Source organism: Gopherus evgoodei, chromosome 11 (assembly GCF_007399415.2).
Source record: "Gopherus evgoodei ecotype Sinaloan lineage chromosome 11, rGopEvg1_v1.p, whole genome shotgun sequence".
Classification (NCBI taxonomy): domain Eukaryota; kingdom Metazoa; phylum Chordata; order Testudines; family Testudinidae; genus Gopherus; species Gopherus evgoodei.
Genome location: NC_044332.1, coordinates 48,260,163 through 48,281,306, shown reverse-complemented (window position 1 = coordinate 48,281,306; position 21,144 = coordinate 48,260,163). Strand labels below are relative to the sequence as shown.

The 21,144-nt window shown below is 42.3% G+C and overlaps 1 protein-coding gene across 10 annotated transcripts in view; it reads left to right on the top strand.

Annotated features, from left to right (window-relative positions):
* Positions 1-13,036: 13,036 nt before the first annotated feature.
* MARCHF7 (membrane associated ring-CH-type finger 7) overlaps positions 13,037-21,144 on the top strand; it is a 37,905-nt gene continuing 29,797 nt past the window's right edge. For 8 of the 10 annotated variants that reach the window (XR_004002643.1, XM_030580358.1, XM_030580356.1 and 5 more), the window contains exons 1-2: positions 13,038-13,144; positions 18,793-18,961. Coding sequence is in view for 8 of the 10 variants with exons in the window: in XM_030580358.1 (XP_030436218.1) it covers positions 18,803-18,961 (159 nt within the window). In the remaining 2 variants the exon portion in view is untranslated. Of the gene's footprint in view, positions 13,145-15,953; positions 16,028-18,792; positions 18,962-21,144 lie in introns of all 10 variants that reach the window. The other 2 variants (XM_030580351.1, XR_004002644.1) reach the window with 2 other exon arrangements.

The following is a 21,144-nucleotide window of genomic DNA, read 5'->3' as shown; positions in this document are numbered from 1 at the left end:
AGTGTTTCTTTATTGGAAATAGTGTAAGATTGCCTCGTGTATACTTTGCAGTGTGGTAGTACTGGAAAAACTTCAAGAATGGCAGGCCTCAGGTTTTTACTATCCAGTTATGCTCAGCTTGCGATTTACACAGAGGCAATGATCTACATTCTTTGGCCCACTCTGCTTCCTTTGCATGGTTCAAGAGGCTTAAAGGTAGATGAACCTTCAAGATCACTCCAGGTGGAAATACTCCCAGTATAAGGGATTCCCAGCAGATATAGAGCCATTGGAGCCTTCTACATTTTCACCCCGCAGCTCTTGCTATAGTGGGTGTATCAGAGGCATGGAGAGGCCTGCCAATTGAGGTGGAGTGGAAAGCACTTCATGAGATCAAAGACAGCTGGTGTAATCTGGAACAGCCACAAGCGAGCTAAGTTGTGCAGAGAATAAGAAAGTTGGAACCAATTCCTTGATAATCTCTCCTTTCTCTGCTGCACCCAGTATAAAATGGATACAGAAGAGAATCTGGTCAATTGGCAGAGCTGGGATACAGGAATCATTGAGCTGAAGTTCCAATTTTGACACTCCTCTGGGGCCTGGGACATCTCTCTCTGGCTCAGTTTTCCATTTGTACAATGGGACATTAATGAAACCCCTATAAAGCCAAAAGGAGTTTTAGAGTGTGCAAATTACTGCAGAATTTGGCCCTAACATGAGAAACATACTACATATAATCATAGATTTTAAAGATATTTTGGCATTGCTGAGCTCAGCATTGTCACACCTAATTGATTTAGGAGCCTAACTCTCATTTACTGTAAATGGGATTTATGCTTCTAAATGCCTATATCCCTTTTGAAAATTAGATATATGAGCATAGCAATTATTAAAAACTTTTAAAAATCTGGGCCAAAAGGGACCAGCTACAACTGTGGGAGAACAAAATAATTTAAATTAAAAATTCAGGAATGTAAGTAACAATTTACCTTAATATGGCCATGTCTGCACTGCACAGAGCAACATAGCAAGTGGCCCATAAACAGGTTAAATTATTTGCTCAATGACATAAAATAACTTTATGACATAGTTATGGCTAGAAGTCAAGAGTGGCTTCTGAGTCCTGTGTCCAATCTACTAGACCATGCTGCCTCCCTCAGTGTTTGATTTCTTAGGTGCTTTATGTGCAAAAAGGAAGGAAACACTCAGTTCTTTTCATTTTTAAGAACAGTTTATTTTAAAAAATTTACTTTACCTTTTTCTTATTTGAGCTTCTAGCCAGGGACATTTATCTTTTGAATGGTAGGGGGAAAGAGGCAGGGGAAGGTAAGATTTGTATCAGTTGTTGGAAACAGCTGTTTATTGTAATTTTAGCACTGTGTGTCAAGATATCTAGATGATGGACAAACTCTAACTGAAGGAAATAAAAACCAAAGCATTAATTTTCCTGCAGAACTGTGAGTATTTCAATTACAAAAAAGCCACAGTAACTCTCTCTGTTTGTGCTACTTACAATTTGGGAGCCTCACTCCCCCCACTTCCTCATCTCCTTAGCACCCAAACTCTCAAGCTTTAACTACGAATACAATAACAATAATTACCCTGTCATTGGACACTATGACAACATGCTGATGAGATTGGGGAGGGAGAACTACTCCCCACCTATTTACATAATGCTGTAAATTGCAGCGCTTGAATGGACTTTGCTAAAAATCTTAGTACCTACTGAGCAAGTCCAGAAATTATTTATTTACAAACATAACTATATATATTTTTTCATATGTAACTAAGAGACTTCCCCATGGATATCAAGTTAAAAATGTTTTTGTGCAGTTGTTTTTGTTCCTTCTAACTTAGACATAACAAAGTTGAACGGATTTTCTTAGGCTTCCAACAATAGAACAATAACTTCCTGACTGAAAGCAAACAGGGACATTTTCAGTTCCAAAGGAGAACTTTTCACTGCTCTTGTGAGTATCAGATAATAGAACTTGACTGCCACATGGGCCTTTCTTCACCTGCAGCTGAGATCACTGCAACCTTATTGAGGATTTTACAAGCAAAAGAGGGTTTCCTAGAGGACTCTGCTGTAACAGCACTGTTCCCTGAACTGCTCTCCAAATATGTCTGGGAGCACTGTCATCCTATTGAGGATATCAACAGGGAGAGATGCTTTAAACAAAGGACTGCTATGTGAACAAGCCTGTATTTTCTTTTTGATGCTTATAATTTTCAATTGTTAGGCATTATATACAAATAAAGCTATCTTATAAATCTTAACTATTTTGTCCTATTTAATGAAATGTAAAGATGTTCTATAATTTGTAGATTTAACATTTGCTATAGCTATCTATGAAAGCTATTTTTAAGGAAGGATCAAGGTTTCCTATTTTGTAATGTGACATTATTGGAGTCCCAGTGATTTTTTGTTTTTAATGTTTGTGTGTTGTGTAACTTCATCTGTGTTTTTTATATTTACTTTGTAATTGCAAGCGAGACTGGGTATCTTGGCAAAAAATTGAGTCAGAGAAAATACAAGTCATCTGAGAAGATAAAGCAACAGAAGCAGCTTGGTCAATATATTAAATTGAAAATTAGCAGTGAAGATAAAGATTCCTCAGTGACTAATTTATTGTCAGAGGCTGCAGTCTGCACCATATGCAGATCTAGCCTTCGTACAGGTTTAGGCTCTGTGGTTTCTAGGAAAGTGGACATAAAATGAAGGACTTCACAACCAACTTTTAAAAATGATGAATAAAAAAACGAGCCTTCTATTCCCAAGAATTAAAAAAACCTGGAAATACTAAAAGAACCACTGAAATGGGACCAATTATCCTATTAAAGAACAGGACCAAATTAAGATGCATTTGAATAGCTCTAAAATATTAGCAGGCACATTAAGCTAATACTTTATTACCTCAGAGGTTGAGCCTCTGGAGAATATATCAAGAGTCTCCAACCACATGTTTTAGGATTAAAAAAAAGCAGAGGGTTATGATCCTTCTGTTCCTTTACCTGAAGATTATTGGGGGAGCAGTTTAATCCACTATTAAGTATACAACATGCTTTTGAATGACTTCCTCTTCCTTGCACGCTTGTGAAGCAAAAAGGGCACAGGGAAGAAAAGGACACTTTCTGGTTGCTTTTAACATGTGGCAGATAGAAATAAACATTTATGTCTTAAAAAGATTATTTATCAAGAAACACTGAGTTATAATGTTTTCAGATAGTGAAAAAGAAACAAGTAATAGCAGAACACATTTATAAAATAGGCACACACATTGCAATATGTTATCCTACAAGACTGAGATACTTCTGGGACTAACCTACGTCATCTTGATTTTGATAAGGTTTGAAAAGTTTTTGTTTCAAAGCATCCTATATCAATTTTAGTTGAGGAAAAATCTTTGGAAGCAGTAACTGACCTTACTAAAAATCCTTATTTTCCTGATTCTTCAGCAGCAAAATCCTAGATATAAAATAAAGTTTGGACATATGTTTTTAATAAATGGAAAAATTTTCCCATTGGAATTATGCAACATGCCTTACTAACAGCACCATAATAATTTATTTAACTATTAACAGATGCGCTATAAATTATTTTATCTTTGTGAAAGTTCTAATTTTGTTAGTATTATTACTAGTGACAGTGAAGAAGACTATTTTATAGCATTTGTTTTTTTTTTTTTAACTGATAAAATGAAGTGAGGAATACAAAAGTCACATGTAACCTTAGCATTCATATACCATGCAACAATGAAAGGGATGATTTCAGACTCCACTAATCTATGACTCAGCAAGATTTGAGGCATTCCCCAAATCTTCAGCGTACTACTTCTCTGCACCTCTTCATCTGCTGCCACACACACAAAGCTAGCAGTGTCTGCTCTGCACCATGGCTGAATCAGTCATATATTGAAAGACTGAAGGAATAGCACTATGGATCTAAGATGCGTCCCCTTAACCGTAGGCTACATTGTCTCCTGCTCATTAAGGTCCTGTTCCTACATGTGCTTAACTTTACACACATGAATTGTGCCACCAAAGTCAATGGGACTACTCACATATAAAGTTAAGTATGTGCATAATTGTTTTCAGGACTGGGGCCTACATTGCTAATGTTACTCACTGAAACCAGAGGTTCCAGATTGTAAGAATTAAATCCTATCTTAAATAATCTAAAAGTATTTAAAATATTTAATAAGCATCTAAATTTCTTTTGGATAACAATGCATCCACATTGCATAAAAAGAAGGGAGCTCAGTGCCCTCTACACAAAACATATTCATAGCTTGGCCTGGAGATGTGACAGACAGAAGCACTTTGGATGTTTATCCGAAGTGAATTTGTATTATTACTACTGTGTTTATTGCAGTAGCGCCTACAGACCAACCAAGATGGGGACTGTGACGATGTATCTCATAATGCTTTATGGGAATATGACATAACTGGAGTATGTTTTATGCTACATGTGCCGTGTAACTTATCTCTGTAAAGGTTATGGTCTACTGAATTTATTCATCTTATTTGTACACATATATCATTTTTGTACTTGAAGTTATGAATATTGACTGTATACTTGCTTGATTTCTAAGTAAGCTTTGTAAGGCATTTGGTCAGCTTCTTTAGAAAGGAATTTACAACATTAAGAGAAGGGGTGGGGAAGAGGCGTGGCCTCAGGGCAGGGGTGGGGCAAGGATGATTGGGTTTCTGTAATTACTGTTATTTCTACATTTTCTTTGAGGTAGATCCTCAATTGCACTTAAATTCAAAGAGTGATCTTGTGCTTTAAAAGGTTGGAGACTACTGACCTAGACCATCTCTGCAAGGTGTTTGTCTAATCTGTTCTTAAAAACCTCTAATGACAGGGACTTCACAACCTCCCTTGGAAGCCTAGTGCAGTACTTAATTGTCCCTATAGTTGGAAAATTTTCCCCAATATCTAACCTAAATTTTCCTTGCTGCTGATAAAGCTGATTACTTCTTGTCCTACCTTCAGTGCTCATGGAGAACAACTTATCACCATCCTTTCTATAATAACTTTTACATATCTGAAGACTTGTTTTCAGGTCCCCCATCAGTCTTTTTTCTCAAGACTAAACATGCCCAGTTTCTTTAATCATTCCCCATAGGTCAGGTTTTCTAAACTTTTTTTTCATTTTTGTTGCTGTCCTCTGGACTCTCTCCAATTTGTCCACATCTTTCTTAGAGTGTGGCACTAAAACTGGACACAGTACTCCAGCTATGGCCTCACCTTTATACAGTGGAACAATTATCTCCCATGCCTTGCATATGACACTCATGTTAATATACCCCAGAAAGATATTAGCCTTTTTCGCAACTGCATCACACTGTTGACTTATATTCAATTTATGATCCATTATAACCCCCAGATCCATTCTCCAATACTATTGCATAGCCACTTATTCCCTGTCTTGCCTTTGTGCATTTCATTTTCCTTCCTATGTGGAGTACTTCACATTTTATTTTGTTCATTTCAGACCAATTCCCCAATTTATCAAGGTCACTTTAAATTCTAAAAGTGTCCTCCAAAGTGCTTTCAACTGCCTTCCCAGCTTGGTGTCATCCACAAATTTAATATGCATACTCTCCGCTCCATTATTCAAATAATTAATAAAAATAGTGATTAGTATCAGACCCAGGCCTGACCCCTGCGGGACTTCCAAGAGACACATCCTCTCAGTTTGACAATGAACCATTGATAACTACTCTGAGTATGGTTTTACAACCAGTTGTGCACCCACCTAACAATGCTTTAAGACCACATGTCCCTAGTTTGCTTGGAAGAATGTCATGTGGGATGGTGTCAAAAACCTTATTAAGATCAAGATATCACAACTACTGCTTCCCTCTATCCATTAGGCCAGTAACCCTGTCAAAGCAAGAAATTAGGTTGGTCGGGCATGATCTGTTTCTGAAAAATAAGTGTTGGCTGTTACTTATCACCCTGTTATCCTCTAGGTGCCTACAAATAGGTTATTAAATAATTTTTCCAGGTATCGAAGTTAGGATGACTGGTCTATAATTCCTCAGGTCTTTTTTGTTCCCCTTTTTAAAGATAGGTATTATGTTTGCCCTTCTCCAGACATCTGGGACTCACCCATCCTCCATGAATTCTCAAAGATAATTGCTAATGATTAAGTCTACGATGAAGTAATGGAAGTCATGGAATCCATGAATTCCATTGACCTCTGTGACACTTCTGCTCAGGGGCTGGAGCTCCCAGCCCACCCTGCCCTCACAGTTCCTAATCTAGTGCGGGGATCATGCAACTACCCAGCCGTGGCAGGTGGACCCTGCAGCTGCTCAGCTGTGGCAGGCAGCCGGGGGGGAACCAGCAAAGTTACACAGCCACGGTGGGCGGCTGGACCCCCAGCAGCTGCCCAGCTATGGTGGGCAGCTGGTGGGACCTGGTGTAGTTGCCCAGCCCTGGAAGGCAGGAGGGGGGACCCCATAGAGCTGCCCAGCCATGGCGGATGGCCAATGGGACTCCCTACAGCTCCCTACAGCTGCAGCTAGCAGGCCCTGCAACTACCAGCTGCCCAGGGTGAGGGGCCGCAGCAGCCCAGCCCCAGGATATGGGGACCCCTGAGTTCCCAGGCACTGCAGCAGTGAGGGACCCAGGAGCCCCAGCAGCAGTGGGTGCTGAACCCACCTACTCCTTTTGTCAGGGATATTTTCAGTGAAAGTCAGGGACAGGTCAGGAGCTGCCATGAATTTTTGTTTATTGCCCGTGACCTGTCCAGGACTTTTACTAAAACGATCAATGACAAAAACTTAGCCTTACTAATGATTCTGACAGGTATCAGGGGGTAGCCGTGTTAGTCTGTATCCACAACAATAAGGTTTTAATGATTCTGAGATTGCTTCAGCTAGTTCCTTAAGTACACTGGGATGAATTTCATCAGACCCCGTCGACTTGAATTAATCTAAATATTATTTTACCTGTTCTTTCCCTATTCTGGCTAGTGTTCCTTCCCCCTTGTTGTTAATATTAATTGTATTAAGCATCTAGTCACAATTAACCTTTTTTGTGAAGACTGATGCAAAATGATCTTAAATACCTCAGCCTTCTTGTTGTCAACTGTTATCTGCTCCCCTTCTCCACTAGGCAGTTTACTAACACTTTCCTTCTTTCTCTTACTCCAAATGTATTTATAGAACCTCTTCTTATTGCCTCTTATGTCCCTTTCTACATGAAACTCATTTTATGCCTTAGCCTTTCTGATTTTGTCCCTACATGCTTTGAGAAACTGTCAGCTTGACTTAATTCCTTTTTCCCTTAGATATTCTTCCCCATGGACCCTACCTACTAGTTCTCTGATTCTCTGAGTTTGTTAAAGTCTGCTTTTTTTGAAGTCCATTGTCCTTATTCTGGTACTCACTCCTTCCTTTCCTTAGAATCACGAAATCTACCATTTCATGATCACGTTCATACAAATTGCCTTCAACCTTCAGATTCGCAACCAATTCCTTCCTGTTAGTCACCTCCTCCTCCTGATTTGGTGGTCTACCGTAGAGCCCTACCATGATGTTACTCTTGATTTTTTCCCTTTTATCTTCACTCAGAAACTTTCAGCTGGCCTGTCTCTCACCTTCTTCTGAAATTCAGAACAAGTGAATACATTCTTGGTGTATTATACAACACCTCCTCCCTTTTTTCCCTGCCTGTCCTTCCTGAACAAACTATAGCCCTCTATACCAGTGTTTTTCAACCTGTGGTCCGTGGACCCCTGGGGGTCCACAGACTATGTCTAAGGGGTCCACAAAAGGATGTTGTTACCATAGAACAGTGTTTTTCAACCTGTGATTTGTGGACTCCTGGGGGTCTGCAGACTATGTCTAAGATTTCCAAAGCAGTCCACATCTCCATTTGAAATGTTTACAAACGAAAAAAAAAGGTTGAAAACCACGGCTCTATACCAAATATTCCAGTCATGAGATGTATCTCACCATGTCTCAATGATGTCAATTAAGTAGTAATTTAGGTTATGTACTAAGACCTTCAGCTCTTCCTGTTTGTTCCCTCTACTCCTTGCTTTTGTGTTTAGACATCAAAGATGTTGAGCAAATCCTCCCCCGCCCTCCTTGTTGCTCCTATGACTCTATTGTATTTTACCATTTCCCCTCCAACTTCCAGCACTCTGTCAAGGTCACCTTTTTAAAATCCTTCCTGTGGCTTTTTGTCAGCTACCCCCTTTAAACCTAATTTAAAGTCCACCCTCCTCACTAGGTTGGTGAGTCGGTGTCCAAAGATGCTCTTCCTCTTCCAGGTCAGGTGGATGCCATCTCTACTTCCTTCATGGAACAGCACTGCATGGTCAAGGAAGCCAAACCCCTCCTTTTGACACCATCTGCGCAGCCATGTATTCATCTCCAGGATGTGTGTGTCCCTGCCTAGGCCGTTACTCTCAACTGGGAGAATGGATGAAATCAGTACCTGCACTGCTGACTCCTTCACCTTTCCTCCCAGTCAAAACTTTACAAAAGTGTAGGTAGGACACAATACTGACTGATCTGGGCTGTTATTTCCCTGTTAGCAGGCATACAAAATGGAGTGTCAGTTTCCTTACTGCAACATGGACAGTGAGACAAATGTTTAGAGCTTAGTAAATCAATCAATACTTAATAAAAACCTCTGTGGTGAATTTCCTTCCTCTTGTTTCAAAGACTTTTAAAGAAGGCAATGGGATGGAGGTTCCCTCAGCCTGTCAACTAACCACCTGTACACACACTGCTACTTTAGGCTTTCTGATTAGCACTGGAGACCATCCCAGTATTTCTGGCGTAATTCTTGGGACAGATTCTAAATCAGATTCAATGTGGTGCTATGCGGTAATATTGTAATAGAATATCATTATGTCTTTTCCTCCCTTGTGCTATCTTGAGGTTTATATTGTGATGTGTTGGCCATGTCTTGATTAAGCTAATGTAGTTGTGCTACATAACATTATAAGGGAGGAGTATGATCCACTGGACAAACTTCTAAAAGTTGCAATGCTAGTAGCTGTAGACACAGTCTCTCTTATGTAATGGTAAATTCTGTTGGTTGCGGTATAATGTTGCTGAAGGTGCATTCAATGGTACTATGGTCATGAATAAGGGATGCTTCAAATTGCAGTCTCATGACTTTAATAGTGATGGTAAGATGAGTTTCTGAGAAGCCCTTAGCTCTGTGGCAGGCTAACCATATATATTAACTTTTCAAAAAAGGAAAAGAATTGTGATCTACCATATTCAAAGGGGTTTTGAGTCTTGAGAAGAATGAATTATCTTTGTTCAAACTTGGAAAATTTTTCAGATTTTTGGTGCTGCTAAGAACTTCCAAATTATATTTAATCAATAGATTGAAAAATTTTGTATGCTATGATCTGTAACTGTCATAAACAGATAGCTAAGGGTTAATGTCTCTTTCACCTATAAAAGGGTTAACAAACAGTGACCTGAAACACCTGACCAGAGAACCAATCAGGAGACAAAATACTTTCAAAAGTGGGTGGAGGGAAGTTTGGGTGTGAGTTCTTTGTCTTGGTTCGGTGACCCTCTCAGCTCTGAGAGTGATCTCTCTATCTCCAGGCTTTCTAATCTTCTGTTTCCAAGTTGTAAGTACAAGGATAGTAAGACAATAGGTTTATATTGTTTTTTTGTATTTACATGTGTGTAGTTGCTGGAATGTGTTAAATTGTATTCTGTTTGGATAAGGCTGTTTATTCATTTTTTCTTTTAAGCAATTGACCCTGTATATTGTCACCTTGATACAGAGACCAATTTTATGTCTTTTTCTTTCTTTTTATATAAAGCTTTCTTTTTAAGACCTGTGGATTTTTTTTTAGTGGGGGCTCAAGGGGATTGAGTCTGCAGCTCACCAGGGAATTGGTGGGAGGAAGAAGACAGGGGGGAAGAGAGAATCTCTTTGTGTTAGATTTACTAAGCCTGAATTTGCATAACCTCTGGGTGAGGGGAGAGAAATATTTGATCTCTCGGTACTTGTGTTTCAAGGACTAGAAGCAGGGAATATCCTAGAGTACCCAGGGTGGGGAAATCTGGGAGGAGGTAAAGAGGAGGAAGGGAAGTGGGTTATTTCCCTTTATGGTGAGACTCAGGGCATCTGAGCCTTAGGGTTCCCCAGAGAAGGTTTTGGGGAGACCAGAGTGAGCCAGACACTGGAATTCTGGCTGGTAGCAGTGATATCAAATCCAAGCTGGGAATTAAGTTTAGAGGTTTCATGCTAGCTTCTCATGTTCTGAACTCTAAGGTACAGATCTGAGTAGGAGAGTTATGACAGTAACTAATTAAAAAAAAAAGTCACAACATTCCCCTTTTCCTCCCTCTTCCTAATCTCCTTGTATGCCTCCATGTATCTCTCCTTGTTTCCTTCCATGATCATTTCCGTCAGCGAATTTTCCTATATATTTTTCATCCTATTGGAATGTTTCATTTGATATATTTTCTCTAAAATCCTCCATTTTATTCAAGTTTTTCTTTTCTAGTTTATCCCTTTCCAATGGATCTTTTCTTGCATTCAGTATTGTCCTTCTCTCTTTCTTTGTGCCAACCTCTACCACTATTTTTTTCTTCCATTTCTACACCCATAGACCTCCTCTTTCTATTTCTCTGAGAATGCAAGTCAAAAAACAGACCCTGTCACAATCCAAATGCAGGTGAAGATTGCACTTAGGAGGTTGAATGGGTTACAGAGTAAAATGATTTCATAGACTTGGGTGCGTCACTACCATTGCTCACCCTTTATTCTATCTGTGTGAGGGTGGAGTCCAGAATACTGGAAATGTAGGGGTTTGGGAAAGTGCTGAGCTAGAGAAGTGGCAAAGAGAGTCTGGGGCAGAGGCAATGCCGGAGCTTGAAACAGTGATGAAACAGAGTAACAGAGATTAGGGCTAATGCCAATGGCACAACTGAAGTTCAAGGCAGTGCTGAGCTATTGCAGAGGCTGTGACTCACAAGTAGGGATGCCAACTTTCCAATTTCTTAAAACCAGACACAACACCCTCCCATCCCATTGTTCGATCCAAACCCTGCCGGTTGCTGTCTCCCCCCTCTCTCAGGACTCACCTGTAGGGTTGCCAACTTTCTACTCGCAAAAAAATGAACACCTTTGCCATCCCTCCGTTGCTCGCTCCCCCACTCTCACTAATTCGCTCATTTTCACTGGGCTTGGACTGGGGGTTGGTGTGCAGGCGGGTGAGGGTTCTGGCTGAGGGATTTGGAGTGTGGGAGGGGGCTCTGGGCTGGGGCAGAGCTTGGGGTGTGTGGGGGATGTGAGGGCTCTGGCTGGGGCTGTGGGTTCTGGGGTGAGGCTTGGGATGAGGGTTTTGGGATGCAGGAGGGGGCTCCAGGCTGGGGCTGAGGGATTCAGAAGGCAGGAGGGGTATCAGGGCTGGGGCAGGGCGTTGGGATGAGGGAGGGGGTGCAGGCTTCAGGTGGCTCTTAGCTCAAGTAGCTCCTGGAAGCAATGGCATGTCCCCACTCCGGCAACTATTCGGCGGCGCAGCTAGGCAGCTCTGTGTGCTGCCTTGTCCACAATTCCTGGCCAATTGGAGTTGCGGAGGGGCGCTTAGGGCCAGGGCAGCAGGCAGAGCCTTCCTGGCTGCCCCTAAGCCTAGGAGCCAGGGGGAGGGATATGCCGCTGCTTCCAGGAGCCGTGCAGAACCATGGCACGCAGGGAGCCTGCCTTCACCCTGCTGTGCCGCTGACCGGACTTTTAAGGGCCCAGTCAGCATTGCTGACCAGAGCTGCCAGGGTCCCCTTTCCACCAGGCTTTCCAGTTGAAAACCAGGGAGTGGTCGTCTTTGGTGTGGTGATACTATGAATGGGGGGAAGTGCAAAGCTGCCAGCTCTCAATATTATCCCAAGGACCATGGTGATTTTATGCTTCACAGCTTCCCAGTCTGACGATTTGACAAACCTTGTAAACTTTTGCTCTTAATCAAAATGGCTGCCATCTCCTATTACCTTTTAGTAGGAGAATAGTACAAACCGAAAGTCGCCGCCTTCAGGTAAAAGGACAGCCGTTTCCATGCAGCTTTGTGGAATGAAGCGAGGCTGCGTGTAGGAACGAGTGCTGCCATCTCCTCTTGTTCCTGGGGACGGAAGCCAAGCTGCCTGCAGGGAACACTGCCACCCTCTGGGCTTCTGGTGAGGAATCTAGACGGTAGGGCTGCTGATAAACTAAACAAACGTTGTGAAATTTGTTTTTGGTCAGTTCTGAATTTCAAAAATATTTGCCCAGCTCTGTTGGACAGGAAGAGACTGAGGAGATGTAATGTGCTAAAGAAGCAGAGTCAATATGAGGGGCAGGAGCTGGGAAGAGGAAAGGGAAAATATGAGGAGCAAGTAAATGTGGAGTAGGAAGAGGACGTGTAAATGGGGCTGGGGAGTAGATGGGACGGGGAGGCGGGTTGAGGTAAGGGGGGGAGGGATGAAGAAGGGCAGAGAGTGAGAGAACTTCCCTACACTGCAGGCCATGGAGGCCCACACTGGTGTTGTTTTAAGATCGAATTTTGAACCTGAATAAATCGCCCCCCTCCAAGGGCTTTGGATGTCTTGACCCTAACGACTCAGGGCGGAGACAGTGGGTTTGTTTTTAATTCCGTGGTTGCTGAGGCAGCGTGGTGTTTGAGTCATGACTTTTGAACCCCAGGGACAGCAGCACTCAGGGTGCTGGGCCCCAGCACGGTTATACCTTTTTCGGTGGGGAGACAGGAAGCAGAGTAAATTTGGGACGGTTCCTGTTGAGCGTTCATCACACGTGCCCTGGGGTGAGAGGAAGAGGCGTTTGGACTCATCTCTTGGAGCAGTAACGCAGGGGGCTAGAGGGGGGTCGATCGGAAACCCCACGCCACCCCACCCCCGATTGTGTTAACGGGCTAAGGGGGCGGGTCGGCGCTGGGGACTGTGGCTCGGGGCTCCCAGATGTGACGAGGGGACAGGCCGCAGAAGAGAGACAGCGGAGGAAGCGGCCTCTCCTGCCCGTTCTCGCGAGAGCCGGAGAAGGGGTGGGGCGTCAGCGGGGCTATGACTGGCGACTCGGAGTTGTCGCCATTGTGAATTGTGCAGGCGGAGGCGGCTGGGCCGCCCGCAGCGGGGGATCTCGGACGGGACCAGAGCAGACGCGACGCAGGCTCAGGTGAGTAGGGACAGGCGTGGCTCGGGGCGTGGGGTCCCCCTGCCTGGCCGCGGGGCGGGGCGGGGGGACCCTGACGGAGGTTGAGGCCCACAATATCCATCTTGTCTCTGGGCTGTGGCGGCAGCAGCCTACCCGCCGCTACAGTCTAAGGAGCAGGCCCGGCCGGGTCTCTACCTGGCCTGGCGAGACTCCGCCTCTCCGTCCCCCGCTCTCCCGCCAGGCTTGGGGTGCGGTACGAGCCACCGGCACCCGCCGTCACCTGTTGTGACTCTTCCACCCCCTCTGTCCCCAGCTCATCCGGTATGGATCAGCCCTGCCCGTGCCACCCTCCGAACCGCTTCGTCCTAGGGCCGGCCTCAGCCTGTGCCCCCAACCCCAGACCAGCAGCCCTGCTCGGGATTGCTGAGCAGCGCAGACTCCCTCCCCTTTCCCTCCACTGGGCCTAGGGAGTTGCCCTGTTCCCTCTCCTGTCAGGGCTGGGGGAGTAGCCCCACCTTCCTGAGTGAGTCTGGGGACGAAACTTGACCCTGATGGACTGAGTAGTCAGGGGAGGCTCAGAGTTAATCAATCGTATATTTATGCAGAAGTCCCAAGTATCCCTTCTACCCATTACCACCACTAAGACAGAAGACTTGGGGAGGTGGTAATCACGATTGAAGGGGTATTGATCATTACCTTGTTGTAGGTCCCACCATGCCAGAACTAGTCACTGAAGGGAACTTTAGGAAGGGTCAGGGGGATAGCTCAGTGGTTTGAGCATTGGCCTGCTAAATCCAGGGTTGTGAGCTCAATCCTTGAGGGGGGTTATTTAGGGATCAAGGGCAAAAATCTGTCTGGGGCTTGGTCCTGCTTTGAGCAGGGGATTGGACTACATGACCTCCTGAGGTCCCTTCAAATCCTGATAGACTATGTGCTAGAGGAAAGGGAACAAACTGTCCCTAAGAGACACTTCTTCCTCCCTTCTCTCCCACTCCCCAAACTCCTGAGGCAGAGGCCTTCCTAAAAGGCAGGGATGCTGGTTCTATGCACCCCCTCCACCTGAATGGCAGAAGGGGGCATAAGCACACTTCTATTGTGTAGTGCTGCATTGGTCCACTGAGGCCCTTTCAGAACTGGTGTAAGTTAAGATGACTACTCAAGCCTTCCCTATCTGCAGAATGGTTGAATTGGCCTCTGTCAGCTCTAAGAGACAGGTAAATGCATTGTCTTCCCCCACCCAGCCTGATTCTCTTCTTTTTAAAAAACAGCACCTGATTTTAGCACCCTGGGGTGAACCAGCATCAACTCTGATCCTTTGAAGTACTGAAAAGTCCAGGTGTTCAAAAGCTATTATTAGTAAGGTCCTCCCAAAATCCCAGTAGCTTTAGAAATTTCTTTGCCTTCTGTTTTTAAAGCTTTAAGGTATGCTTGGATCAGGATTTTTTTTCTAGCTGTCACAGTTACAGAAGAGTTACTTGAATTTTCTATTACTTAAAATCTGAGGTGGTCCCCCTTATCACATGCCTCCAAGCTAAAATTGCAGGACGCATAAGTATTACTTCTTTTCTTGATCCCCGATCCCCAACCCCCACTTCTCCCTGTGGTGGATCAGAAAGCTTTCAGCTTGGCATTCCATGAACAGTGTTCATTTTCCTCCTTCCCTTCCCAGAGCTGATGACTCTGGAGAGGCTCCATGTCAGTGCCAGCCCCTATCATCTCAATCTCTTCTCTGTGATGAACTGGTAGACTCTTAAGCCTGGTTCTCCTTTTTTACTGTACTTAGCGGCACTGATGGATTGTGAGAAGGGTAAGACAGGGGCTTCTTGGCTTGCCAGTACTATCGTTGAAGGAGAAACAACGCTATCTTTTACCCTTTTGCTACACTTAATTGTTTAGGAGGCAATGGAATTTAGAGAAGCTTCAGCCCCTCTCAAACTTACCACTGTCATAAGGAAGTGGTAAGAGATCTTAAGGGTTACTTCTAATATGGAAGGTACTTTATTATAGTAAGGAAAATAGTTATCTTTTCATGTCCATTCAGTTAGGGATGTACCCCATATTTTTCAGAACTGGACATAAGGGCACACCACTCTACCAGTTCAGTAGTAGATTTGTGCACTATTCATCTAGTTTCTCATTTCTTTTAATATGCAGTGATTGTTTTTGGATTGTGCTGAGTACATAGTAGGTCCCTCTCAGTAAAATCTGCAGCCGCTCTTCTGCGGAACTGGCTGAACATGGTCCCTACTTCTGTGCATCTTATGAGGCTCATCCCAATGGCTGTGGTTTGGCCTGGGAGTGACAAAAGTATCAAATGCTCCATGCCTTTTTGGTTGGGGTAGACTTTGAACTGATCCGGGCAACAGTCAGTCTTCTTGGGGATTAAGCGCTAAGCACTTCCTCAGACTAGTCTATGGGCTTCTAAATCAAAGTTCTGGAGAGCTAAAACTAAAGTTTTGGTGCATAGCCAATTGCTAGCTTGTAATATACAGTCTACCAAATTATTAATTGGCTGAACACTTATACTTGTAAAATTTTAGTTATTTTTTTATAAACTGTTTTCGGTACCACAAATCTACTTTAAACATTTTCAGTGTAACTGTCTAATCCGTAAGTGTCTAAATGGATTTTAGAACTTGCAAAAGTGTGCTACTTTGAATCCTACTGAATCCATGTTCACTCATATTTCTGCCACAGTTGAGAAAGGAGTTGGGTAAGGTCCCAGTGCCCTCCTCAGAGTAAAAATCCAAAATGGTTGTCAGTTGAGGTTTCCTTTTCAGTGTAATTTGTCAAGTAAACAGACAGTGCTGTGTACTTGTGTAATTTGCAGGTATTGCTGCAGCTAGTAAAATGCTGTAGTGAGGGTGTCGGGGAATAGAGGAATGTTGTCAGTCAAGGAAGCCTGTAAGTTAAGTATGGTCAAACCCAGTAATTATACAGAGCTGTCAAATGAATGTATTTTAGCACTAGTAAGACAACCAGTATATTTTCCCTACACTGTTTGTGGAACACTTATGTAACATTATAACGCAATGGTAATTTGAATATCTAAAGTTACATTTATCACTTACATTAAGTCCTCTGGGACACAGTTTTGCAGTGGGTTCCTCGCCCCTCACATGTAAAATTGTGCTCAGATTCCTGGTATTAACGCTACTAATTTTTGTTGGGTTTAAAACAATCCTTTTAGGTCATGCATTTACCTTTAAGGTAGTTAAATTGTACTGGTTAATATGAAAACACTCAAGGGCTCATCTACACAAGGCATTTGGGGAAAGCGATACAGAAAAAATTAAGAATAACTGTCTTAAATATAAGCATGTCTACGCAATGGGATTATTATGCACAATACAGGATGTGATTTCTAATGTGCATCAATGTCACACACTTAACTAGTTCACATAAACCCTGCTGGTATGTACTAACCATTCTCCAGTGTGCTTTAGCATAGTACTATTTGAAACAGTACTTATTCTGGAATAACTCCATGTGAGGACAGTCTAGAATAGCTATTATGTTTTAAATCAATACTCTTATTCCTGCATCTATGTGTAAACAAGCCCTAAAGTGCTAGAACTGGAAAATGAAAATGATTCCATGTAGGAGTTAAATTTTTTCTAAGTGTCTTAAGTTACCATTCAAAATATCTAGCACAATCTAGGGAGCCACTGATTTCTGACAAAGATTTTTGTGAAACTTTTATTGTGACAAATACATTATAGTTTGCAGGATTTCCATGTAACTTCTTCCCTTGGTGGATATAAAATGTTATCAATCAGAATAAGTTTCAAGTCATGCATGCCAGGACAAAGCTTTAAAACATGAACTGAAGCCATGTCTACCCTATGGGTACTATAGCAGCATAGTTATGCCAGGATAATCCTGTAGTGTAGATACAGTGTAAGGCAGTAGAAGAGCTTTTTCCATTGCTGTAGGAACACTATGGCTTCATCTACATTAGCACTTTTGTTGGTCAGGGGTGTGAAAACCCCCACCCCTGACTGACCAAGTTTGACAAAAGCTTGGTTGTGGACAGCATTATGTTGGCAGGAGACACTCTTCTGCTGACATGGCTACCGCTGCTTGTTAGGGATGGCTTAATTATTCTGGCAGGAGAGCTCTCACCTGCTGGCATAGAGCAGCTACACGGGAGACCTTACAGCAGTGCAGCTGTGCTGCTTTAAAGTGTAGTTTAGACAAAACATACCTTCCAGAGCGACGGTAGCTAGCTCAATGGAAGCATGTTTCCATTGACCTAACTCTATTTACGCTAGGGGTTTTATCAGCATAGCTGCATTTCTTAGGAGTGTAACTTTTTCATACTCCTGAATGCTGTAGCTATGTTGATGTAAATTTTAAGTGTAGACCAGGCCTGAATGCCCAGTGTCTGTCTGAAGCTGGAAAGGGCATGAACAATAGCTAAGAGGTGTGAACTGCCCAGTCATCTGAATTCAGAAGGATGCTGCTACCTAAGGAGGGTGGTATTATGGCAGAATTATTATTTGGGAGAGGGGTGATAGTGGATCTTCTTGTGGATTAGTACCCTAGGCACAGATTGCCTTAATTTAACCCTGATGTGAGTGCAGGTGGTAGTACAGAATGAGGCCCTCTCTATCTTCCCCTTTCTCTGCATACCTAAGTAGTGTGTTGTGTCCTTGTCCTTGCACACATTCCTGGCATAAAGAAACTGACAAAGTTCATGCCACTTTCTTGCTGCTGCTTAGAAAGCACTACAAGGATACCATCCAGAATAGAGAAAGGAAGAGAGCTGCAGCAGTGCAGTAGCAATGTACATTAACTTTGAGAAGTTAAAAAAAGCCAACTATAGCTCAGTGGTTTGAGCATTGGCTTCCTTAAACCCAGGGTTGTCAGTTCAATCCTTGAGGGGGCCACTTAGGGATCTGGGGCAAAAATCAGTAATTAACTTTGAGAGTTTCTCAACCCACTTTTTGGACCTGCAGGAAGTGGGATAGAACACTGATATTACTTTTAGTCCCTTGGCTAGGCTCTTCAATCAGGTGTCTAGCCAACTGAAGTAGAAGTGTCGATGCTGTAGGAGTAATGCATGGTTCTGACACAGGAAAGTATAGAGGAAGGAAGTTTAAAAAACCTATTTGCCTTCTTGCCAAAAGTAAAGTCTGTGGCTAGATGGACTGAGGGGTGGGGAAGACCTCTAAGAGGTAGGGGAAAATGTTAAACTGGGGTAGATCTGGTGGGAAAAAATGTGAAAAACCAAAAGGCAATTTAGCCAAGACCTAGCAGAGAGAAACAAAAATTTCTTAATTTTTTGTTTGAGGGAGATTGATTGTATTAGTAATCTGCCTCACTATGCCATAGGTAACTAATGCTTGACACTTATTTGGCTCTCTTAGCAAAGGGTCACCAAATGACTTATAAACAGGTGGTAGTGAAGTATTATCCTTATTTTACAATAGGAAAGCCAAGGTAAAACATGATGCAGTTTACCTTATGGTCATATGCAAGTTAATGGCAATTCTAGAATTAAGAGGTCTCCTGGTTCCCAGGCCTGTGTTTAAAAAAATCGCTATATAAAGGATGTGTGCAGTAAGTATTGATGACAAACTTAACATACCTATCTGTTGTTGCATTCTATACTACCAACCAAAAAAAAGCGGGGGGGAAGGGAAAATAACTTTTGTCTCATGTAGAACACTGAGAATGGAGTCTAAACCTTCAAGGATTCCTCGAAAGATATCAGTTCAACCCTCCAGTTCCTCCTCTTTAAGTGCCAGAACATTATCTGGAAGCAGAGGAAGCAGTTTAACCAATGCATATCATACAAGAGAATCTTCACTGAGACTGGATTCTGGATGTCAGGTAAGGCATTTTATATTTGCTTTTAGAAGTAACACCTTCTAATATCTGCCTCTTTTGAGCAGGATTCTTAACAAGAATCATTTCTAGGGCACTATAAGGAGGAATTTCGACATGTTTTCTCACACAAACAAGATAAATACAAAGATTTGGCCTTGCTAGTGGTAGTGCTTTGCACTGCCGTGAAATGGCCTAGAGTCACTTCGTTTTACCATGTTTCCCCACCACTGCTGGTATCTGGCATTTCAAATCAGTGCCTGAATAAGGAACATAATGAGTCCTATGCATATATTTTGTCTCTCAGGATGGTGATTATAGTATAGGATCTTGAAGGGAAGTCTGTTTAAGTAAAATCAGGATCTTCTGGCCTTACAGGGAAGTGGGGACCATAAGTTTTAGTATTGCCAGAGCACAGCATTTTAGTTATAGATAAGTGTAAAATGTCTCAACTCTAAAAATGACAGCACAGTTAATAAGCTATACCTGATCTGTTGTATTTAACTGTTTGTTCTGTCTGAAAGTTATATGGCATGAATGAGGATATGAAGGAGTGAGAAGGCTTTCAGGCTTCAAGTCATTCTGCCAGCACGCTAGCAGAACTAGAGATAAAAGCATAAAAGCTGCTAACTAGAACATTCTCTGTGAAGGCAGAGTTATGTCTAGAATGCGGTGCTTCAACACAGTATACTAACAGCTGATTCATTAGCCCTTTGTCATGTTTCTCATTTTAGTTTACACAAGTGTGTAAACAGACAATACTGTACATAAGTTATTTCTATCTAAATACATATGAAACAAGCTGAATTTAAAGGCATCTGTATTGATTTATATTTTAAGTTGTATTAATATGTAGAATCTGTTTGGCCCACACAATTGTACTTAGGTTTGTGTCCCTCCTGTGTAATAAGGTTGAGCACCACTGTCTTGAACAAGACTGTGTCTAGTAAACTAGAAAACACTTAAGGATTAACCTGTATATAAGTAGATTTGGGGGAAGTCTTAGATGCAAGATATTGGCCAGTGAGTTTTCATTTTACACTTCAGTTAATGATTTGACACTTAGATTTTAATAAAACTCCTCCTATGCTATTCAGAAAAGAGATTTTCTAAATTCCTCTTAGAAAAGAAGTCTTGCAAGTGTTAATGCTTAGTACTTATAACTCACACAGAGTGCTTTACAAAAGTGGAGAAATACTTTTTTTAAGATGTGGAAACTGACTTGCTTGGTGTGTAACATCAGGTATGGCAGAACAGGGAATAGATCCCAAGTCTAACTCCCAACCTGATGACCTGTATATTGGACCACACTGCCTTGGCTCATCTAGTTATCATGGACCAACTTTCTGTGGAAGTGCACTTTTGGGACTAAGACCTGGCTTGCATAGGAGTAGTCTTTTCCTTATCAGGGAAGTTTTTACAGTACTTGCTTGGCTTCACTTCTGTTTAATCCTCACTGTCTTGTCTAATGGTTGTTTCAGTGATTAACTCAAATGGGGAACACATCACTGCTATCCCTTTTCTAGAAAAGGAAATGTGGAGGTATACAGCTGATGTAACCTTCCTTCAGTTGGTAAAGAGAATGCTAGCCGTGACTGACTGAAAGTGTGTCTATTATCTATCCATCTGATAAATGAGGCATACATCCCTGTTTTCTAAAACCAGATGGCTAAATTGTGTGAAATTTTACACAGGATTGCTTTTTTGATGCCCTCTTAATTGTGTGTAGTTCCTCTTCATACATTTTTATGAAAGAATGTTCTGAATTGGGTCTCTGAATGCTTTTCCTCAAATATTACCAAAACTTTATGTAGAGAGGCAGGTGGATCTGATGCAAAGGATAGGGATTGGTTTTTAGAAACTTTATTTAGGGTCATTTGATTTAGCCATTCATACTATAACAGATTTTGTGCTGTACACACAAGATTGGTTGATGGGGTTGCTGAAAGAGCCTGATGCACATAAAACTTGAACTAGCAGCTACACTACGATTTCCGCCCTCCCAGCACAGAAGGGGAAAAAAAATTGTGCTGATAACATGTGCCATGATGATCACTTACCACTCCCACTGCTTCTAAATAAGCAGGTCCACTTCCCCTCCCAAATTAAACACTAAAAACCTGGGAAATTAATATACAAAATTTGTGAAAGATAGGATTACTGTACACAGAATATTTGACACAAATCCA